Below are 25585 nucleotides of genomic sequence, written 5' to 3'. Positions count from 1 at the left end.
ATTAAATTTAGATACAACATCGAAGTACAGTCTAATAAACAAAAAGTTCTGAGTAAATATACAATTTAAAAATATGTTTTACATCGATAAAAACTTTAAATACCTGCATTTTTCTGGAAATAAATTATTAAATATAATAATTTATTTATAAATAATAAATAAATTAGTTTATTCGTTATGACGATTAAATTATAAATAATTAATAAATTTAAGTATTAATTTTTTAAACTTGTGACGAATCCATATAAATAATTACATTGTAAAACTAAGAATGCAAAAACAGTTACTTGATTGTATCCAGCTTCTCTTTTACGTAATTTTTTTTTATAGCAAATGTTTATCAGAATACTTTCAACCTATTATATGAATTAAATTTGTTTCTGGAATTTCTTTAAATTTACAATAGAAATTTCGATTTAAGATATATTCTGGCTAATTTTTACTTAATAAAATCAATCTACAGACAATCTTCATCCGTAAAACTCGTTCTTTGGTGCATAATAACAATGTTAAAATCGATTTTCGTCAGTATTCATATATTTCAACCAATAAAAATACAATTTCGGTTTATAGTGTGGGATAATTTCTGCATTTTTCTGTTTGGGTAGCAAAAAAATCATTTATGAAAATTAATTATTTTCGTTTTTCGTCTTTAATCTACAGCTTTGACGATTTCAATTACGTTTTACACTTTGTGACATGATCATTGTATAAATTTAAACTTTTCTACTTAAATAACAGATTTCATGATTTTTGTTTTTAGCTCTATGGAAACGGAAGGGAATTCCTTTTATAATATGCAATTCTATTGCTCGACTTTCTTACATATTTTTAGAAACTAATTCTGTTCGAAAGTCGGAGATTGTTTGTATATTAAAAATTATAAATATAATTAAAATGCGTCCTTTTTATAATTTTTAGTTAATTTTTTTTTCTATTTCTATTCACGATTATTGAAAAATTATAATTTTGTTACCTAACCAAAGAAATGACTCCATAATTCAATTAAACAATTTAAACCTCAGAGAAGTCAAAAACCTGATAACTGAAGCGTTTTCGGGACAAACGCCCTATCTTCTGGCTCTCTTCCATGAGTATGAAAGAGAGTTATAAAGAATATTAGAAAGGGAAAAAGTTTAGTACAAGTGAAACATACCGTACCTGAAAGACACAGTAGAGTGGGTACTTAATTGTAAATTGAATTCATTTAATGTTAAAGTTTAAATTTAAATGTATTTAGAATGGATTTAATAGATAATAGATTGCTTGTATATAGAATGAATGTTTGGTTGTGCATCGTTCGTCCTCAAACTCTTCAATTAGAAGGTTTGAAAATTGTTGTTTAATTTCGATTATTATGCTCGCGATTATATGCAAGAAAAAAAAAAATATATATATATATATATATTTTTTTTTTTTTTTTTACTAAAAAGATAAATGCTTTATTAGTGTAAACTTACTTCAGTCTTTAATATAAAGACTAAAGTAATCCACAGAAAAAATATTTGGCGTTTTGCTATTTTCGATCGTTTCTATTTTATCGAAGAAAAAGTAAAGGAATTTCGAATAATTTATATTTTAATAATCGAGAAACGCTTATGGCATTAATTTATAGAAAGAAATCAAGTAAACGTTTCAATAAAAACTGATGCATGCTATTTCCTTTTTAGGAAATAGCATGCATCCAAAGTTTTATTACATGATTTTCTTCTGAAATTTTTTATAGGCCTTAATCAATTTGATCAATCTTTTACGTGTCATAATAAAAATAAATGTTTTCATTAAAAATATTGTATCTATAATAATTTTTTAAATTTAATTTCCAAAAATAAGTTTAAAATATATTTCTATTTTGTCAAATTATAAAAAAGTAAAAACAACACTCGTTAGGAACAGTCGTGATTTGAGAGAAATTAATCACGTGTTGCAATTGATGGTTCGAATTTCGATTATCTTTTTATTCCGAATTTTTCTTGTTTTCAAAACGATTTTGTTCCAAAATGATTTAACTTTTATTAAGATGCCTGTGTCGAAAATTTTTTTCCACTAGAAACACTGTAAATTCCTTAAAACTTTCCTGATTTTCACACTTAGCTACATAAACTTTCCCAGAATTTTCGATTTTCCACAGAATCACCATTATAAATCTATTATAATGATAGCAAATATTTAGTCGTGGAATGTAACGCGTGTTTAAATTTTATTATTACTTCTTACAAATCTATTATTTTATTACTCATTAAGTTTTAAAAATAATAATAATAATAATACGTTATCGTACAGAAAAAAAATGAGAAAACAGTTCACATTTTTAGTGAGGACAACGCCAATTTTCAACAAGAATTACATGTTATTTTTTCATTACTTTTCCAGATCGAGACACTTGGCTACCCACGATTGGAAGATCAATCAAACACAAACAAGTTTTCCTTCTCATCGATTAATAATCCGGTATTATATTTTCTACAAAAGTACCGGATGAATCGTAAAAAATACCTCTATTCAACGCCGTATAGAGAGATATTTAGCAATCCAAATGCAACGAAATTTAGTATGGCGATATTTTAGAATATGTTGAGATCACTTCGGTATAGAAAAACAAAAAATCGTCCCAAAACTCATCACTACGGCACTTTTGGCGCTGCAAACAACAAATATTTTATTTGTACATGCACTCACGCTGTACAGAAACTCTAGCAATGCAGGGGATAATGCTCAATGTCGCATTTCTAAAGATGTAAAACCTGAATAGATAGTGCACAGTGTATTCAACTACCGACCGTAATTGATCCTTTGTCATACTTTTCACGTGAAATGCGATACTATCTTTCAAGACTGCTAAATTTTCCTGAATAAACAACACTTTTTAACGGTCCCTAAAACCAAAAATCACACGGATTCAAAGCGCTAAAAGCGCCATAATGGTGAGTTTCGGTACTAATTTCTTTTTTACGGAGTCTTTCGCACGTTCTGAAATATAGGCCTACTCATAGGAATGTAGTTGCATTTAGATGCTAAATATCTCTGTAGAAAGCATTAAATACGGGTATTTTAATTACGATAATTCGGCAAATATCAATTCAGTAACCAGTACAAATACCAAAAGAAAATTAGTTACATAACAATATATAAAAGAGAGTAATTCAAAAGATATTTATTAAGAAACTAAATGTTAAAAATAAACAAAAATTATTTTATAAATAAAGAAAATCGTGTTTTAAAATATCCAAGATGAGAGGAATTTCGAATTTTATTATTAGTAACAAATAAAAATTTAAAGCATCTTAAATAAAGTAAACTAAAAGTAAACATAAGTGTAACTATTTATTTCTGAAAAGCGTAGAAGTTTATCACTTTAACCGTTATCTGAATTTATTACTTTTCTACAATAATTTTTTTAATGACAGTTAAATTTTATGCGTCTGTAGAACAAATCAAATTATTAAAGACGACCTCATATTCTCGTTGAAGGAAAGCTAACCAACGTGAAAACACTACTTGTCAATAAATAAATTTAATATAAACTCTTTCGCCATATTTTTTCATTAAAAAATATAAGACATTGAACAAAATTTAAGTCTTTATATAGTTATATACGCAGATAGTTATACGCAATCTTATAGTATCCCAAGATATGATAGAGCCTGTTGTTTTTCAATGATTTTAACATAAAGCAAAATAGCTGCACATTCTTTACTCTTGGATTTAATTAAACTATAGCATCTTATGTAAGTGATAATTGTTTTATTAATGGCTTATGCTAAGATTTTTAGAAAAAGCATTCGATTGAATCGAGGTGGAAATTTAATGTTCTACATTTTCCTAGACTTTAATATAATATAGCGCGCCTGTCAAAGATACTTTTGTAAATATTATATTGAAAGTAAAGAAATGTATGTTTATTTGAAAGGTTATACACTTGGCTATTTGTCCTCGGAGACCACGTGCATGGAGTTTGTGGTTTGAATAATACATAATGATTTTTTTTTTATATCGGATGTTCCTGTTGAAGGAAAATGAATCAATGAAGCGCTTGTAAATCAATCGTTTGATAAATATTAATATTATTATATTTCCACTAATTATTCGAATATACTTCTATTCGAATTTTTTAATTTATATATATATATATATATATATATATATATATATAGAATGATTAACTTTTCTAAAAATACTTCAATTACGTCAAAACTTTAATTCAATTGTATGAAACATGACAAAGTATTTTCTAATTTTAATAAAATTAACATTACTTTCTAATATAAACACGTAACAGAGAGTTAAATTAATGATAAATTATAACGTTTCAGAATATTAAACAGCCGGTCGCATTAAATCATTTGATTGACAACATTTATAGTCACTGTTCAACGGGCACGTATTTCCTTCTCAGGTAAAACAATCTTTAAAATTGAAATTATTTGGAATAAATTCGTGTTTTTTTCTAAAGAGATACGCGTCGTATGTTTCATTATTGATCATTAGTGCTCTGGAATTTTGTTTAAGCCATCACATAACAATGTCATTGATACATAAAATTCCAGAACAGTTATGTTTATCAGGACGTTGTACTCACGCACTATATCTTTAGATAAGTCATTTTGTAAGTCATTAACGTATTTTATAAGCGAGCAATGTATAATTGGACATTTATGAAGTATAAGCGCACGTTGTAGGAGAAATATGGAATAAATCCAATTCAGCTAAAAGTCAGAGTGAAATGCTTCAAAATTAACACATTTGTTATAGTTTATTTTTGTTACAATTATTAAAATACTATTTAATGATTACAAAATTATTCTGTACAAATAAAACGAATGCATTTTCTTCATTTTTATAAATATAACACGTAAAATACATTTCTACTCTTAATAAATGTGTCGTTGTAATTAATTTGGAATGATCTAATTTACTCATACTTTTATATATATATATATATATATATATATATATATAACTGTATGTATATTTAACCTAATATTTTTGCAACTTTATGGAACTGTTGAAAAGGATTACATAATCGATATTTATAAATTATATAAATATAAGTTTTAGTAATCAGTGTAAAATAAACTACGTACATTTATTATATAACATAAATTAAAATTAAAATATCTTTCGGTACATTTTTACTCGTTTCCTTATATAAATAATACAGATTATGAAACATCACCTTTTTTATTTTAAAATTAATCAACTAATTTATTAGATAATTAATTTTAAATAAAAATTATTAAATATAGTAATTAATTTACAATTTTAGTCTTCTTAATTAGATTTATTAAATTATACCAAATTTTTATCTACATTATCTCCATAAGTACATAATTTATTGTAGGCATATTCGTTGTATAGGCTAATACATAAACCCGTGGCATGTATTTTATAAACCAACGTTATAAATAAAATTAATGTCATGTAGTAAATCTTTTAAAATTAATTAAAAATTTTACGTTAGTTTTCGAAACTATTAGCTTTAAATGATATAAGAATCGATACATTTAAAAGTGATCGATATATTGTGAAGTGTAAGAATTGAATGTCGCGTAATCTTCATTCTTTGTTCTCATACTGGTATTCTTATTCATTCAGAAAATGGCTAAAATATTTGTAGTAGTCACAATATGACATTAACTTGTTAAACGTCATTTTTCACTTCTCGAGGGCGAGATTGGACTAGGGCAGCGAGATGAATCCTTTTTGTATGTTAATAACATAAATTCATTCATATAATCGGCATTCCTAGTAAAACATTTTTTCTCTATTCGCATTTTTCTTTTTTGATTTATGTATCTGAATTTTCTACTCTGATTTATGTGTCTATGAATTCTTTATAAGTGATCCTTTTTTTCAAATATGATAACCGGCTATATATATATATAATCATCAATATTTTTAAACTACTCCCAAGACAAACTTATAGTTTTAGAAAAGTTTCATTAGCATAAAATCCACCTATAGTCAGTCTATTACATATTAATATGTATTTTTGGGACAAAATCTTACGGTACGAAAACTTTACTCACTGTGTACGTAAAGTAAAGGCTGCACTGGTGATGGAAGAGGGTAAATTGAGACCTTTTGTAATCTCCCTCCAGATCTTTTTGTTAATGACTTCTACTAGCCCGCCCCTGGCTACAACTAACCGGTACAGTTCGTAAAGATCCAAACACCTGTTTGGCCATTATAGGTATTCGATTGACAGGAGTACCTGCAATAAGAAAATAAACATATTACAAAGTAGCTAATAAGCATGTAACTGTTTGTAAAGTGAATGTAAATTTAATATTTCATTTTTAAAATACAATTTTATGTGAAAATTCTAGAGGAAAAATAAAATTATCAACTTTGTCCTAATTATTCACATCGGATCTAAAGAACGACATCCGTTTCTCTCTGAAGGATATTATCAGAATTTTGGTTTCTCCACATAAATAAATTCGTCTGCAATAAGACAAATAATGTAAAAAACAAAAATGGAAGGAAAATAGACTCACCACATGAGCTATTAAAATGGCGGTTTGATTATGGTTATGCCAACCGCTGTATAGCGGTTGTTTGCGAACTTTGTCATTATAATTCCTCTATTCAAAACATTTTAAACTTGTTTTCCATTTCTTTGGAAAGGTGGCATCTGGTCACAGATAATTGACAGATTGGGGTCAGACGGTGATCGCTAACATTACTCGTTGCCCTTCCCCTAACTCACATTATATCCACAAAAACTGAGCAAATAAGAAAGTTAGAAGGAAGAATGTGCAGTAGACAGTATGTGTTCCTAAATTCAATATTTAAATATTATTTATAAGTTTTACTACTGTGTTAAACTTTAATTTCATATCAAAAGTTATGATAGTATTAAGATTCAAAAAATTATCCTGAATAAAATTTGCAGTAAATGAGATAAATAAACTCAATATTATTTACTTAAAAAATCAATATTCTTACACAATGCATCTTATTTAAATTGATAAATCAAAATATTGGCAAAATTCAATGCAAGCTAATCTCACGCAACTGTTCGTTTATAAAGTATTATCTAGATCGTAATATAATATTATTCACAATCGTATAAGGAAATAAATACAAATACAGTTTCATAAAACGATATACTATAATATATGTATACATACATATATATAATTGTACTATGCAGACTAAGGCACATTTGTACACGGCGTATACCAATAATCAAAATACGCATAATAATTTTCATATTTTATTTATAATTTGTGTTCAAATAAAATAAATTTGATTATGTCATAAATTAAATATAAATTCTCAAACATTGTTTAAAAAAATAATTCGAGAAAGGTAATACTAAATTCGAAAATATTTGTAATGAAAGAACATCGAGTAGCAGAAATACAGAGGATTAATTAAACCCAATGTATCGATCCGCAGATCTTTAGATATAAATTAACACCGAAAATACGAGAAAAAATTTAAAGCAACTGATTGCTAATTATTAACATTAGCGAAATGTAGAAACACTATATCCGTTCATTTATATTTCTATCGGATTTCTTAGTCTGTATTGGTATTAAATCTCATCAATTATAATTCAACGTAAAGTAGCAAAGTACCCTTGAAAACTTCGAGTAAACAAGTTGCATTCCTCTCAGGCTAACGGATATCACTTGAGGGAAAGGACTACAGTAATTCAATTATTAACACTGTAAATGTCCGATGTACTGTACCTTCGATAAATGTGCTCTTCGGCATGAATTATTCAAAGATAACGCTGTAGCCAACGTAATTTTTCCCCTTCTCACTGCGCTCAGCATTATTTATATGCATCTATCAAAACTGAGGATACTCAATTTTCTAAAATCGGTCGAGACGACCGAAAATTTTGAGCACGGGAGAATGCAGAATATGTTCGATCCCAAATTACATTATTGTGACTCGATCTTTGAAGGACTTAATTTTTCCTTTCAGTATGGAAATGTTAACGGCTATTAATTTCATCGAACCCATTTAAACACAGTATCTGACAAACGATTTACTGTTGTGAAATAAATTGAAAAATTAACTGTCCCTACGATCGACTTAGATTCACCTTAAAATTTTGCAATATTTTTTCCAACAGATGGCGTTGGCGTAATCCAAGATATTTGCAAAGAAGCCATTCATCTCTACATTGAATGAAACCAAATAAAATTAATGTTTGACTGTAATCCCTGACAGAAATTTGGTATCAAATTCGACATAAATAACATTCTATTATTTTCTTACAAAGCTTGCATCACTATAAACGCTCGGAGATCAAACAAAGAACATAAATTTCCTGTTGTCTTAACCTCTTTATATTTATGCAACAATCTTAAAATGTCTGTTATCCTTAAACGCCGCGACAGAACGTTGCTAAATAAACAGAGCTTCCAAAATTTTGAGGGATATAAATGCGTCATCATAACATTTTACCGTTTATTACTCTGCATCAATAACATTAAGAAGCCAATCGGGCGACTCATGGACGCTATACCAGATGGTTTCCATTGAGTGTGGAGACATGGTTCTTCCCATTACAACCGCACCCTGTAAGCGGTCGGTTGGTCATAGGTCGGGCCAACGGTGTCATTCCCCCAGCACCTGCGACCCTTATAGGGCTAGAATCTCATCAATGGACCATCGGAATGTTTCCCCCATTTATTCCCCTGCTGCAAAGGGAACAAACAGCCGGAGCTTAGTCGCTACGCCCCCTCCTCCAGGGCTCTCTGTGTCAAAATAGTTCCCCCCACAGCTGCTGAATCCACATGGTTCATTCCCCTGATTTATTGACGCAGATTACTTTCTTGCAGTCCGGAAATAGTTGCAACCGATGATATTACCTACTGGAGAGAAAGACCTACCAATTTTAGCCTCTGGTTTTTATGTCTTTCTATAAATCTTATACGCTGTTGAATTTAGATGATCTGACGCCCTCTGAAATCTTCTCTGCTAAGAAATTCCAATTTTCTCTTCACCATTAATTAGATAGACCCTATGTTACTTTCCTTTTGATTTTAATTAAAACTAAAAATATCGAATATACGTTTGTATGCAACATAAAAGAAAATAATAAAAGTCATAATTATGCTGAAATTAAACAGATTTATTTTAACATCCTCTGGCTCATCTAAATAATTTATAGTTTTATTATCTTTAGTTACACTGTTTACATACAGACATAAGGAAGTGATAAAATTAATGACTTGCTAAAAATATTTACTGTTCTTAGTTAATATAAGTACGCGGTACGTGGCATATTCGGGATATTTACAACGACTAGAACTACGGTATTTTAGCACGGTAATAATTTTGAGCAAAACAGGACGATTAAATTTTTTTTCTCACCATTTATGCTATAGTCGCTAAAATCCAAATTATCAAATAAGGAATTGTACGAATAAGTTCTATTTGTATCGTTCGAGAGCTAAGTGCTCTCTAACAGGGAAAGAACACCCGCCGAGACCGCATTAATTCCCACGACCCCGGTACTAAGCCCGATATTAAAGTATCCAATGCAGGGGACCAAGTTTCCACCGGAAGAATAGAATTTGTATTGAAGGGGGTCAAGGGGTGGTTTGCTTCAGTAAGTCTTCGGGATGTAGTAAATATGACCTCGGGCCGATTATCTTCGAGAAATAGTCGGAAAGGAAGAACAAGTACTATAAAGACGTTTCGTATCGAACAATAGAATCACTCACCATCTGGAGCTTTTATTGTAAACGATATTTGTAACTGAATTTACGCTCTTATAAATCTACAAACATCTCTTACCAAATTACCAGATGCGATTGAATTTTCCACAACTAACGGCACCTGTATCACGAAATACAAGAACAAATTAAAATTTAGATACAAAGAGGAGTCCAACAAAAAAAAGTATTACGTTTAATTTGATATCGCATCCTAAATATAAAAAAGAAAGCACTATTCAAATGACAGTAACTAAAATAGCCCGAGAGAACAATGTCATGTTTCGGCTATACTTGAACACAACTAAATACAATAAATCATCTCGGTATACTCTACTTATATAAACCACATAGCTGTGGTCGAAGAATGCGGTCAGGCTCCTCCGCACCGAGTAAATAAAACCAAATCAAAAATATCGAAAATACCCTTCGAGTATACAAAAAAAAGAATAAAGTTGCATAAAAAACTGATTTCAATTCGACAATTTCCCCCCTTAAAATTTCCTCTTAGTTACAAAACCGTAACGCAAAAAGGTTTATGAATTAAATCGCGTAACTCGGTTACGCATTATTTACTGTTTATTCTTCTTTAATAAAAATGTCACTAGTAAGCGTTATTTTCTTTAGAAGCAGACGTATTAAAATCTGAGAAGGGGTTTTTAAAATATTCACGTCTGAATCTTATTATTATTTATTATCTTTAAATAAATAATGACATTTTAATTAAATATTTAAAAATTATTCAACGTATTTTGAAATTATGTAACTTTATTCTCCTTCCTCAAATAATACGTGATTTTGCATTATCAGTTATATATTTTATAGTTAAATACGGTACTTTATTTGTGTAAATAATTTGACTTACGAAAAATTCGAAAGTGTCACTTATATAAAGTAATTTTATTACGAGATAATTTTATTTTTCGAGCATTCCAAATACTGGAAAAAACCATCTGCAAATAAAATTGCTTAAATTGCAGTTTTATATATAACATTTACACAACTAAATGAATATTTTTCTGCTTAAAGTTTTCTATAATTAATCGTATTTCGGTGAAATTTGATTTTATTATTATTTGGCATTACTTTGAAGGAAAAAGCAGCGAAGTATTAATGGCTAACTTCCAAGAATATATTTTTCTTTGTTTATTTATTAAATGAAATAATTAATCTAAATTTAGGCAGTAAATGCATCGAAATTCCACAAACTAAATTAATTGCAGAGATTAAAGAAGTTTCACGGAGCACAATTACAACTTTATAAGTGGAGAGCCAAGACAAAAAGCCGAGTTAGGAATAGATGAGGGAAGCTAAACTACTCATTCCATGTCATCGAGTGTAAAGGCGAAAGTGTACGGGTGATAAGAAAGCTGGACTGGTTAGTTCTATCGATAAATTCTTCCATTACAGCTATCGTTCGCATCACACTCCGGTACTACTACTTTAGATGCCATATTTAAATTTGGATTGAGGAGAGAGCCAAAAAAATTTTGACTGTAGCTTTTATTTCCTGCAATTTAATCCACTGTCTCTTCCTTTCTATTCTACATCAAAGTTTGGCAATCTCAACACGGGGTATACTTTCATTGGCATATAAATATCACCACGATGTCAGGAGGATAACAGCTGCTGTTTTTGAAAAGTTAAAATAACACGTGAAGGTCATATCCAGAATCATTTAAAACTATACGGGATATTTACATCATCATTCAATTAATATTCCGAATCTTGGTGTCTTCCGCTAAATGTAAAGCTGTCAAACAACTGAAAACATTCGTTTGACTCTCGTAATCAACTTATTGAAACATCTGCATATTAGTAGGCTTCAAATTTATTTGGCTTTGGTAGGTTTCCATATTTGGTGCATAACTTAATCTCGATTCAGTTGAACGGCTTCGTCGATTATCAGTTGTATTATTCCGTCTGATGAAACAAATACAACACGTTGATCACAACGCTTACAGAGTCAAAACACGCGACATCAGATGACAAATATTTAATTGAGATTTGGTGCTTATTAGACTATAGAACAACTTCATTATTTCTATTCGCCTAAACATAATTGTAAATATAAACGTCAACGATAAAAAATAAATAAATAAATCTTTGTAAATTCTAAGCTATTCTTTTACCTAGAGAACGTGGATAAAATGAAATATCAATGGAACGGTTCATTCTATTAACAACAGGGAAATAGCAATATTTAAAAATCTTTTCGTTTTCGAACTATTTAAATCTAGAGTAAAAAAAAAAATCGTTATAAAAGAAGTAACAAATATTTTTAAAATACGGTCACTTCGCGAGATCAAGAGGTTATAGATCATTTGTACAAGCAATCTGTTTAATATAGTTAGGCCGGCGATATTGACAATTACAGTCATAGCGATTCTCGTGTCCTATTTTCTGTGTAGACTTGCGTTTAGTCACAGCATTTAACTGTCACGATCAATTTGTCGTTCGAAAAAAAAGTTGCCTGAATCTACTACGCGGTTGCGGTAGCTTTGTGGAGGATTAAAGGAAAAGAAAGAAAAGTAATCTACCTCTTGTAGTTAACAGAGAAATAAAAAGCCTGCTCGGAAAAAGATATCAGATTACCAGTAATTACGAGACATTGAATCAAATTAAACATTATTACTTGATAAATTGTTTTGATAAATTTTCAATTCCCCATTAATCTAATCGCGCTAGAAAGATCACGTAAAGAAACGAACCAATTCTTATTAGTTTAACAATACGTAAGAGAGCTATAATATTCTTTAATAGCTAATGTTACCTTAAATATTTCCTGCAGTAACAGTACATTGTGTATTAAGGAATGTTGTTTATTGGCACAAGAACTTCATTCCATCTCGATTAGTCAACTCTATCGAATACCGTAGCCTTTATAAACCCGACAACTTTATATATACATATTCATACTAAAATTTTACTTCTAATTATACCAAAAAATATTTATTTTGTTAAATTTTTCGCAGTCGAACATTCTTTATCTAAATATTGAACATAACGGAATTCATTGACTCGTAATTTTTAAAAATAAGCACGCAGATATAAACAAGAAAATATAATTAATTACAGTTCAGTTTAATACGTTCTCGTAGACCGTGTAAAATAATCTTTCTATGATATAACTGATCTGAATTTTGTAAATACTAAAAAACAAAGAAAGCAAATAAATCGATCTTCAAAATTTGATTGATTATGTTAATATTGATTAACAAATTACAGATTCATCGCAAGTAGAAAGCGAAGGAATATTTTTCTTGTGACGTACAAAATGGCAAAAGGAGATATCTTATCGAAAATATTAAGAGTCATTGGCAAACCACCGTCAAAACAGATTCATAGTTTAAGAAAAAGTTCAGTCGACTTGTTTAAATTTTAGCGTAAAGAAATGCACAATGTCAATTCCGTTTAGTTTAATGTTTGAGGATCATTGACCGTAAGCACGACAGCGCATAACAAAATTTCAACACGAGTCGATGATGGCGCTTTTGCCAGGTGTAATATTATGACAGACACATTGTGTTTCACGGTCATAAACAATAACAGCTTCAATCATTGCATAGTTCTCTCTTTCTTTAAGTTATTTATTGCCCGGTTTAATAGGGTTTTCCGAGAACCGACAATAAAAACAGTTATATTTTTTGACTCAAATAGAAATTTATTCCTTTGTCTGTAATTTGGAAAATTCGAAATTTTTATTTCTGCATTCCTTTTCTATTAGAAAAGAATTGCTAATATAATATTACTTGTCTGTTACTTATCGTAATGAAACTTATTTAAATTTTTAATAAAGTAATAAACCGTAAGAAAAATTAATTAAATGATAAATAAAAATTTCACAGTAAATACTGCACATTAAAACTTTTTAATATTTATAACTCCAAGTCGGTTTATAAATACTTTTTATAAGTACTTTCTTCTTTTTCCTCCTTCCATATGTAAATTTGCACGATGCGAACATTAAGAGTATTTTATTTCCAAAGAGAATAATTGAAAATTGAAGAAGAGCTGCTATACAAATAGAAGCTGACCTGTTTAATCAGAAGAACATGCTCAGTTACTTTGGCCAGTTTGTTCTACGGATTTGAGGTCTGTACAATGTCTGACATACTGTTTGTCTTTCCCAAACTACCTCTCATTATCTAGCTATTGTTTTTGTAGTGGCATGTGGCAGTTTAACAATGTCTGGGCTGTCTATCTTTCCCAAGAACCGCATTACAAGGTTGGTTTGTGGTCATAGACTTGTCAACAGCCTCCGACTAAAGACAATGTTAATGATGGCTCTAAACTTAAGATTAATTAACTCAAACATTTTATACGCAATAAAAATGTTTGAGTTAATTAATGTTCTTTTTGAATTAGAGTCATATATGTTCTCAATTTGATTTCCTCATAATAAAAGTGGTATTAATTATTTCAAACAAATATTCTCTTAACGTATAAATATTAACAACGACTTTTTTAACTTAGGCTAAATAAATAAGATTTGACTTATTAAAATAACATTCCTAATGTTGAGTTAAGCCAATATCTTTTTAAAGTATTCAGAAAACTGTTTTATTATATTTATTAGGTAAAAAATATTTTACAGCAGTCAAAATTATCAAATATTATAATTAATAAAGTGTAAGACGAACGTGAAATTTTTCTAATTCTCTGCTAAATTTATCCGATTTATTTGCTTTAGAACACACGTATCAATGTTTATAACTTCTCCGTTTTATACATCTCTTTCACCCCACTCGTTTTTTTAAACAAGTCGAATATTGGCCCGATTTAGAATTTTCTTACATTTCGATAAATTCGAGAGTCATTTCTATATTTAACTCGGAATTAATCTCGTGACTTTTTATTCCTTTGGTTTATAAAATATATTGGGAGGTTGATTTAGGAATCGTAAACGTCTCGTGCCTCGATAAGGTCCATGAGAACTTTCTTTGTTCTATTCTAAAATTTACATTTATTTCTTTCTATAACAGTTGGCGGGCGAATCTGAAAAGCGTGGAATATCCAGAAAAAATGAAACTACTTTTATGATTTCTGACTGTTTTATCCGAATAAAAATAGAAGATTTATTTCGATAGTTTAAAAAGAATTGACATTCGTTATTTTATTCTAAATATCATACACTAATATTTATTATGTTTTGTATTTTGTTTTCCAGGAGAAACTGAAAAAGGAGCTTATCTACGGTTTGCCTTCTTCTGCAAAAACTAATAGGTCGATAAACACACACATTGAATCATAAATTATTTATATCACTCGATTTAAATTATTAATACAGTAACTGTTTATCGAATGAGGTAATTTTATTTATTTAATTCTTATATTATAAGGTTATGGTATCTTTCAAAGTGTTTTCAAAGTAATTTATTTTTGCGAAAAAATCCTCACGATCTAATCAATTTGAAACAGGAAGTTGAGGTGGTGTCGAGTAGCGCAGGAAGTGATGAACCTACACCGGATAAGCCTACGGTGCTTTTAGTTCGAAGCAACTTCGCCCAAATACTAATTTTTTTCCTAGAGTTTCCTTCGTAAATAACCAAAATAAAGATTAATGAGAAGTTTGAAATTATAATCGTAACAGTTATCACTCGAATAACCTGTACTGCGATCACCGATTCCTCCCATAAAAATATTAATATTTAGTTTTAATAAGAGAGAAAATGAAAATCCTTTCTGATCCAACCTTCCAACAACGTGATGCACACCCGATTCCCAGTTACCATGGTGACTCCTTCATTAAAAGCTATAACCTGGGGGCAAATGGTCGAATGGGGAGGTTTCTTAAGCAGATTTATGGTGGTCAGGGTCAAGTTTTGTTTGCAATGCCCCTAAGCGAAGCTCCTCCCCCACTGCGATTTGCTAGAAACTGGCTCCCATGCCAAGATCAGAACTTACAATTTTTGCGATGCTCATTTCTTCCACAACTCGAGGGTGATATTTCATCAATTATTTCACCATTTTGATGACAAAGTTCCACCCCTGTTCGTGTGTGAGAAAGCGTTACTGTAATTAAACGCAACCGTGAGAAAATCGTGGTCTGGAGAAGAAATTCATATCGACGTATAGTTATAAACTCTACCTACAAGATTTACTTTAACATTAAAAATTGAAATATAGATTTTATCTGTTTCACGGTGTTTGATACGGGAAAAAACTATTTCATTTAATTTTAATTTAAACAGATAATATTCTAAGTGTAAATATTAACAAGTAAACTAAATATTTTTTTAAAAAAGGAAGGTAAACGGCTAGCATAATCCATTCGTAAGCAGTAATTAAAGTACTGTATATATTTACTTCCAACATACTAATTAATTTTGTACGAATGAAAACAATATAATCCATTGCTTTTGTAATGTAGAACGTCGCTTAAAATGATCGTTTTCAAGCACAATAGAAATAACAACATTTGAATGATAACATTAACCGATTATAAAAATTTACCAATCGCAACGTTTATTGACAAAATATAATAAATATATAATTAAAAGTCAAAAAAGCAAATTTAATATATAATATATATAAACAAAGAATAGTAAAAGTTTCATTTTAAAATAATGTCGATTGTTTATTCGAAGCAAGCCAATAAAAAAGAAGAGACTGTTCGTACTAACAGATATTCATACAACTAAATGAAATTCATTCGATTATATTGTATACCATTTGAAAAATTCGTAGACCTTCTCACATTTCGATATTCGTCGATTTATGAATTTTATGAGTTTTGGGAGTATTTTTTCTACTCTTTCTCTCTCTCTTTTCCTTGTTCTTTTTTTTCGCCCGTTGATTCTGGACGTCAGCATGACAAATGCGTGATTCGTGTTAAAAATTTCAATAACATTTGACTATCAACAGTTTATTATTTGGGTTCTGTTGTTTCCAGTATTTCTCCCTTTTCTCCTTTACTTTTCTTCTTTCCTTTCATTTTTTTATTTCTCTTACATTTGAAATAGCCTGAAAATCGAGACTAATGCCAAGACAACAAGAGAAAAAAACCAAAATTTTCGATTACTATAAACACACTTCCTACACATTTTTACTAGATTGGCCCGAATCTAATAATTCGATAACATTCGCTATCACAATATACTGTATAATATAATATAAACAATATATTAATATAGTGTCTAATTGAATTTAAGCTAGAGAAAGCTGACAAAAATCAATGTTAAAATCGATAAAGTTAAGACAATAGTTGACTTTTTGAATTAGTAAACGTGGAAAAATTAAAAATTTAACTGTATATGAATTTTTAATTTTGCCACGTGTTCTGATTTGTTCTTAAATATTCTATTTCAATTCAATTCAAATAAACAGGATTTTGATCTATTCGAAAAATAATGAAAGTATTTCTTCCAGGAGAATAATTAAAATTTACATATTAAAATATTCCAGTTTTAGTGGTAAAGCTAATATTCATATTTTGAAATGTAATTATTAAAACGGGTAGAAGAGAATAGCAATGGCGCTAATCTAAAAGCCCGATTTCCTGGCACAAATTGAGAAGAAATCGGCATTTGGAATTCTAGGTGTTCGAATAGACTTGAGTTATTATAGCTTACTCACCTGGATGTAAAACTATATTCTATATTATAGCTCGGAGTGCTAAAAACTCGCTGTTTTAGGATATAGTGACGTAAGCGGAAGATACCGGTGAAGAACGTAACGCCTGAATGTCATGTAGGTGTAGTTCATACACCCAGATGGCGAAAGATATATACAGAAAAAGTAAAAATGATGCGGGGAGGGCGAAACTACGTAAGATTAAAGGGTGGCAAAGTGTCCGTGCACACCTGATCGTTGCGGGGTGAAGATATAGCACCCGCGTACTGCCACACCCACCTTCACTCCGAGCTGATGAAAGTTAGGTAATTAAAGGCCAGAGGGAACGAATGAGTAGACCTACAACAAAAAAGACCAACCGGTACGCGAAAAGGCCGGGCGACGTGGTGGCCGTACTTTGACAGGTAAATTGTCGGGTGGGCTTCGTAAATCTGTCCAAACGAGTATCATCAAGTGTAGTCATTAACTGGGATATCACACCGCAATCGACAGTGGGGCTCCGGGCCAAACATCCTGCACATAAACATCGCTACAACTTCCTCTACCATCCCGCTCCTCCCGTACGGCGAGTTTGTAAATGTGTTACAGACCTGTTGGTTAAAATTAAATGAAGATACCTTTAAGATTTTTTTGTTAAACCGCATTCTTGATTTTCATATCTTAATTAAATAAAATGGCCGTCGGCGTGATTGATGAAAAATGATCCCGTTTAGCATACCGTTTTCAATAAGATGACAGATGACAAGAATGACGTTATTAATTGCGACTGTCTATCGAATGACATCGGCACAGCTCGTCTGTCTAATATATAGATCCCTTTGTGACGTAACAATTATCGACAGACAATGACAAAGGCTGCGTTACTCGTACATCACGAACTGTTCATTGTTCTCCATTTCTGCTGACGACAAGAACAATTAATCAATAGCATATTTCTTGTCTAAAATGAGAAAATGCAGAACTATTCTATTTTTAAACAATGTCGGAAACGCTCATCGTTTGGCGAAAAATATTTTGAATTAATATTAAAAATCTTCTTTTAAAAATAGACAATCGACCGGCGAGCCTAAGGGCCTCCACGTGTTGAAAGTAAAAAGCTGCGAGCAAATCTTTTAACAATCGGAGTGTGCGTTCTATTCAAACGAACGGCGAGAGAGGGCACGAAAGGAGGTATAGCACGCTTTATGGTGCAAGGTGACTGGCCTGACAAATAAACGTTCCACACCTTTCGCAAACTAAGGGACAGGCGAGCAATTATCAACAGGTAAAACGCAAACCGCCAGCCAAGATAAAATGTGACAAAACCTGTTCATCGCTGCCTCTAAACTATATATCATCGAGTATTTTATTAGGCGAAAGACTTGTTATTTTTGCACAATCCATAATTAAAATAATATTTATTATTAATTTACCGAGAAATAAATTTGAAAAACGGATAAAAAATGATAGCCCCTTTTTCGCTTCCTATTAATCATGTAACGAAATTGAATTATAAAATGCAATTTCATTAAATGATTAATATTCCTATTAGCAATTTCATTAAGCGATTAAGAAAAAGAGCGTAAATATAAAATGCATTTGGAATTAGTAGATTTGAATATTGCTAGGTCGGGTGAATCAACAAAATATTGAGTATCTGTCTTATCTCCGTATTTGTTTCAGAGCAAAAACACTTATTTTAATAAGATCTGCGGGGAATTGAGAATTATTTCAGGAGTAAGTTTAATTCTTCGTTGCCAAGAGACATTTGCAATCGTTACGTGTCAGATCTCTTTTTGGTCTTTTTAATGATTAATAAGGAGGTTCGTAACGTTTGGTTTGCGGTTGAGACCAAGTTAAAAAGCGTGCCAAGCACGATCTTTTGCGACGAAAGTGACAAACTTAGTAGTGGTTACGTGATGAATTCTTGTAAAAAATTTCCTTAATTTTATATACGGCAAATCGAAGGAAACTAAGTCGAGTAGAGGAAACTCTATTATAGTTCCCCATTTTCGGAAGCAATCTAAAAGAATGGCGAAACGAACTAACCACACCATTGTTGTCTCTTTGTTAGAGCACTTCGTGTCAGACTTTAATAATATCCTTACGCACGCTAATTAAAAGTAATTAGATGAAACCGCCTTAAAGTTAAGAAAGCATTTAAAAACCAATGTTGACTCAAGTCGTGCTATGAGGCAACCAAAGCATCTTCTGATTTTCTTTTGTTAGCAGCGTCGTTGTTCAACCTCATGAATATGAAAACATCACATGTAATGACTAGGGGGCATTTTCCCCCTTTTAATGAAATTATCCAGTGGGCGATGATAAGATCTTTCAGTGAAAATTTTCTCCGTTGTCCATGGATCGTTGGCTACAATAAGTTTGGTCAGAAGATTTCTTTGTCTCGATCCCCTCTCTATAAGTTGGCTGACTGCTGGTGCATGAAAGGAATGTTAATTGTATTTTCCGTTTCACCACATGGCGCTACACATCTTCCCTTAAAACAATTTTAGATGTTTCTGTCCCTCTCTTTCCCCATCCGCGTAAGAATAATAGCCGTCCTGCGTGCAGAAGAAGAGAACGGTCATTTATCGTGCACGATTTTGTAACACCTCCCCTATTCACCCGAGAGAATGGATTAAAACACTTACACACGACAGCCACTTTTCCAAAGGTTGCCAAACATCGTAATTAGGTCATTTTTAAAACGGTCCGATTTAAAAATTCCACTCGTTTTTTCCTCGCATTTATCAAACGTCACAAGAGCAACCGGCGCCAATTTCATAAAATATAAGCTTCGGAAATCTTTCCACCTTACGTTGTCGATAAGGTGTTTCCGTTACGCGATCGCGGAGAGCAGTGCGATACGTTTCTGTCAGGGCGTCTACGATAACAGTCACATTTAGGCGGATCAAAAAGCATTAGTCACGTCTAACGAACGATGAGTCAGCCAAGGGCGAAGCACTCACTCTCCCCGGCAAACACACGACCCGTGCGCGCGCTCTTACCTCGTTGTTGCATGAAGTTAAATAAATCGTCCAAAAACTCCTTCCTCTTCGGATCTTCCGTAAGCTCGTATAACTGCAACAACAAGGAAAATTCGGTTAGCGTCACGCTTCCTCCCAGCCAAACGCGTTCCGCCGTCCGAGCGCTACGCGACGCGTCCAGCGGCGCCCCGTACCGGCTCGGGTCGCCGCCGAGTTTGGTGCGCGACGGAGGTGAGAAGCGCCGAAATCTGGCTCTCTCCAAATAATAGAAGGCCAGCGGTCGGGAATTAATGGTCCGGCGGAGGAGCTACCGCCGAAGCCGCTCGAACTTCGACCCCGGGGCGTCGGCGAAAGGTGGGCCGCGGGCCTCTCGTCGGCCGTCCGCGGGTTACGTTAAGATAATTTACGAGTCGGCCGGGCGCTGGCTTCGCGTCGTCGCTCACTTAACGACGAGAAGAGCGAGACGTCGGCGCGACGTAGGGGAGGAGGCGAGGGGGAGATTTTTTTAATTAAAAAACACGTCGTGCTACCCCGCAGGTGTTTGTATTAACTCGACGCGAAGATATTGATGAGTGCCGCGGGAGGTAGGCAGGAAGGCGTGTCCCCCGGATTCCAAGTTTACCTTTCTCTCGCCGGCGAACGACCACCGGGATAAATCACGTTACGCGACGCTACTCTGTTCCGACGCCGACGCGCCTCTTTCAAACTGGGAATTCTGCCCGGCCTCCCGGGACGACGGAAAACGGCTTCGTTCCGTTCTGAGGCGGAAAAACGGAAAGTTCCTCCGTTCCTACCGTTCAATCGACAAACGGAACGTGGGCGGAACAGGGGAGGCAGAGCGGACGCGTTCCGTCTGCGACCGGGCGGCGTCGACGCGTAATTAAGGTCGGAGAGGACGCGGAATTCGCTCTCGGTTAAGTCCGCGTCGGGGAAAAAGTGGCCTGTAATTAATTCGGCGGAAAAGATTTCCCACAATTTATCGCGCCGATATCCGTCACAATGGGTCCGAGAATTTCTTTTAATTAATCCCGTCTAATTGATATAAACGCCGGGGAAAAACCTCATTTGCATAATTAACGTCTCGGCTCGAACACAATGTAGACATCGCTCTCTAAACGACTTCCTCTCCTCCGAACGCGTTTTTTTTACACACCACTTTTTTTATCCGCAGCCTCTCGGCGCGTAACGGAGGCCCTTCCCCACGTGCGTCCTATCGTCTCCGTTCCTAAATCCCCTTTCGCTGATTACGCCGCCGCATCCGAAATCCGTCGGAAAGGTCTTTCCGATCTGGAATTCCTTCCGGACAGAAATAAGTTCGGAAAGTAATAACTCTTATGCCGTCGGTTCCCCAAGAAAAAAAAACAAACAAAATTAGAAATGAGGGAGCATGACCAGGGCGAGAGGAGAAGTAGAACCCACCGTTCCCTCAAATGCTTAACGCGCAGAATGTGATTCTAGCGACGAAATTTGGAGAGGAAAAGCGAAGTCTGGCGTTGTTTACCAATTGGGAGAGAAAGCGAGAATTGGTCTGGGTTCTCGACGACAACGAGAAAAGAACCGGTACGAGTCTCGACTGGAAAGTTATTAAACTCCGGCCGCTGTCACCTTTTTACCGAAGCTACGAATATACTAAAGTAGCGCAACCGCTCGATGGCCGCCATTTTCGACCTTTGTTCTTTCGTATTTTAAATAAAAACATCTGTCTTTATTTCGGAACAAGTAACTTAATTCCACTCTATTAATAGCAGGAATAATTTAGATATTTCAAAGTGAATCCAATGCTTCCTAACAATACGACGTGAACAAATCCTTTTCTTTTCGCGTTTCCAACGTTCTCTAAGAAAACTGTAAGACAACTTTTGTCAGTTTGCCCACCCATTTGCATAGCCTCGGGGTATTTTTCTGTAATATAGAATATAACATGCAAAGAAATATAAGAAAAGTGCTTAAACTAACAAAAATGGTCGAAGTAAATACCACGTGACTTTTTATAACCAATCAGAATAGAGTGCCTGCCAGCACGCGGGGAAAGTATTGCGTTATATTCAGAGTCGGATCGTCCCGATCGTTCTTTAACTTTTCTGCCTCTTCGCAATGGAATTTTTTAATTTCGTAAAGAGAAAAGAATCGGATATTTTAGAATTGTGTTCGTTTTTGCTTAAGCCAGGCGAATCGTTCGTCGCTTCGAACGAATCGCTTTACGTCGTAACTTTCTTCTTTTATTTTCTGTTGTAAAGAAAGAGAGAAAAAAAGCACGGCTACTATTTTTTCCGACACCCACCGTTTATTTTTCTACTTAATAAAGCTAACAAGTGTAAACTATCAAACTTTTATTCCAAGTACTTCCGGCTATTCGAGACCGAAATTTCGCGGCGTTTTAAATACGAACACCGAAAAGTTTAGTGGACTGTTCGGTATAGAAAGAAAAAAAAAAGGAACGAAGGTCTTACGCGGAAGACTGCGGCAATTCTTTACTCTTTATAACACTGGCCACGCGCCATAATTATCTACTCACATTGCTAACGTACTGTATGACGCGCGTTTAACCATCACGCATAAAACTGCCATTTTTTTTTTTTTTTTTTTTTTTTTTAAGCAAAATGTAAGCTAAGAGGGGGCTTAATATGCAAATTCGCAAATTCGAACGTCATGCCCTTCTGCCCTTCTTCTGTAAAGTCATTATTTGGCCGAACCAATACGCGCGTGTCGCCGGCCACCGGACACGTGCGCCGGAAATGACCAATTCGTTTACTCTTCGACGTCCGAATCCCGTCGACAAATGATGTCTATTCGTGTGACGTAAAGGACCACGTGACAGTATGTAAACAAGGACAGTGGCTATTATCCGTAGTTAATTTTGTTTCGAATAACAAACAAAGATGCTCATATCATCCTGTGCATTTGGATGTGATGTATAAATACTAAAAAGGGGAATAAAGGAATATCATTTCATAATTTTCCTCACAACACGACGTGAACAAATGCTTTACGTCACGTAATGCACGACGTGAACAAATGCAAACGACGCACTTTAACGAAGGAACTGGTATTTTACTACCAGTTCCTTCGTTAAAAATCTTTATTTTTTACAATGAAGAGTTTTAAACCTAAAAGTAGCACACGAATTTGTTCCGCACATTTCGATCTATTTATCAGCCATTTACTAATACAAGAAAATTAAAATCAAACACTACACCAAATAAATTTACATTTATTTTGTATCAGAATAAACCAAAACGTATATTATAACAAATATTTTTGTAATTTAAAGTGTATTTTAATTAGAATTATATACTTTTTTCTTATTAAATATCATTATAAAAAAATCAATTAATATATCAAATAAATTATACATCAATGCAATGTTGTAATATGTTTTGTTCAGTACAGATTATTATTCTAAAGCTAGATGAAATATTACAAACAGCATTAATAAAATTAATTATAAAATTTTAGATCTCGCGAAATTTAACTGAAATTGAATAGAACAAAGGATAGTTTGTTATTCAAAATAATAAAATTTTAAAATTTCTAGTTGAAAACTTTAATAGGAAATTAAAAATAATTTATTAAGGGACTTACTAATTCATTAATAATTCGAATTTCAAATATAAGAAAATTGTTATAATATACTTAACAGAAGAAAAATACTGTACGACAGTAGTCTAATAAAACAGTAATAAATGAATTTTTTTTCCAAAAAGTTTAGCACTGTTTTTCGTAAATTCTTCATTCTCCCGCAATATGATATTGCATTATATGGGAATAGCCGAAATTAATTAGACATTAGAACACCGATAATAAAATGTCGAGAACATGGTGTATGTCGATAAATACCACGTTTTTAAACCATCACGTGACTTTTATAGTCCCAGGAAGGTGAATAGACCTCATTCCGTCGGAGGCGAAGTCGCCGGTTTCCCACGCTATTTGGTCAGCCCGTACCGATATCTGTCGATATCGTCTCGATACGTTCGGGGGGTAAGTACTTCGACCGGCCCCGCTCCACGTATCCCGCACGGGGCGGAGTAATTAGAAGACGATAACGCGTCGAAAGCTAGGTATCGAGAGAGACGCCCAATTTATTTCTGTTCGGCTCGTTTCCTTTCCTCTTTGGGCCACCGGACGGGTCAAGTTCGCGCGGTTTGTCGGTGGTGCGTTAACCAATAAAATCAATCTACCTTTGCCATCGCTTCTTACCCTTGTAGTGTGGTGAAAGTGGCCACGCAAACCTACGTGCTGGCTTCCTTACATAGCTGTCGCCCCGGAACACTCGTTGCGTAAAGTGGAGAGAAAACCGTCGCGTCAGCTTTTGACCCCGTTTATTTTTCGCTATTCAAAGGTTATTAAGGCGGCAATCGGAAACAAGAGGGAAATGGAATCGATTGCCATAGACGATAGAGGAGGAATGGAGCAGTCGATGGACAGTATAAGCTGAAGTGACGAATGTCGATTGAAACCCCGCGCTTAATTGTAGGTTCGCAGTGAGGAAGCGAAAACTGTAAGAAAACGCCGAAAGGCGTACAAGGTCGGACTTTGTTTAAGGTCATATCAACGTTCCAGCAAATAAACAATATAAAATTTTTGCCAGTCGGCAACAAAGTAGCGCGCGGAGGCGTTTGGAGCAGTGACTTTTGTCACAGTCACGCGACGATCTTCGTACGTCTATGTTATCAGATTAACGTAGGTTGACTTTAATCGGCGTACACGTCAGAAACACGCACGAAACAATTTTAACAATCTCCAAACAAAGCCATTATTAAAAAGAAGTAGGAATCCGTATTTGCCGTTTGCAACCCGTTTCATCGGAAATGAGCGAAATTCTTTTAACTCCAGAGACGAAAGATCCACCAAACGACCCATAGACGTTTTTTCTGTGTCGTCCGCACGCGATGCAACGGAACGACGACGGCGACGGACTTTTCCCGCAATTTCATGTAAACTACAAGAATTTTGCCTTCTCGAGTCACTTTCGGTGTTTACCCCGAACGAATCGGACTTTTCCGAAGCGTAGAAACGCTTCCGTAAGTGCACCAAGGCTGCGGCCCTCTGATGGCGGGACCAAGCGGGACGGGTCGCAGACCGATTGGATTTGGAGAACGGACGCGCGTCCAATTATTAAATTTAGGACCAAAGAATTGACAGGGGGTCTTTAAATAAAGTCCCGCAGTCGCCACGCGCTGCAACGGTCAAAAATGACATGGACCGGCGGGTGCTGTAAAAGCCCGAAGAATCTTTCCGGAGATTGGAGTCGGAAGGGCCAACCGAGCTCCAGGGAAGAATTTAGCGGCGGAAACGTGGAAGGTCGAAAAGAAAGTGAACCTAATTTTGATGGGAGCGGTCCGTGCGGAACAGGGA

The 25585-nt window shown here is 33.6% G+C and overlaps 1 protein-coding gene across 1 annotated transcript in view; it reads right to left on the bottom strand.

The window, feature by feature from the left end:
- The window catches only part of LOC136976085 (AT-rich interactive domain-containing protein 3A-like), a 96961-nt gene that overhangs the window by 31130 nt on the left and 40246 nt on the right, over positions 1–25585 (bottom strand). Inside the window, 3 exon segments of the mRNA XM_067271291.1 lie at positions 6030–6172; positions 6174–6214; positions 20249–20321. Coding sequence (XP_067127392.1) covers positions 6030–6172; positions 6174–6214; positions 20249–20321 — 257 coding nt within the window.

Source organism: Centruroides vittatus, unplaced genomic scaffold (assembly GCF_030686945.1).
Source record: "Centruroides vittatus isolate TY-2023 unplaced genomic scaffold, ASM3068694v2 contig_393, whole genome shotgun sequence".
Taxonomy (NCBI): domain Eukaryota; kingdom Metazoa; phylum Arthropoda; class Arachnida; order Scorpiones; family Buthidae; genus Centruroides; species Centruroides vittatus.
Note: the sequence above shows the minus strand (reverse complement) of the source record. Positions and strands in the feature narration are given on the sequence as shown.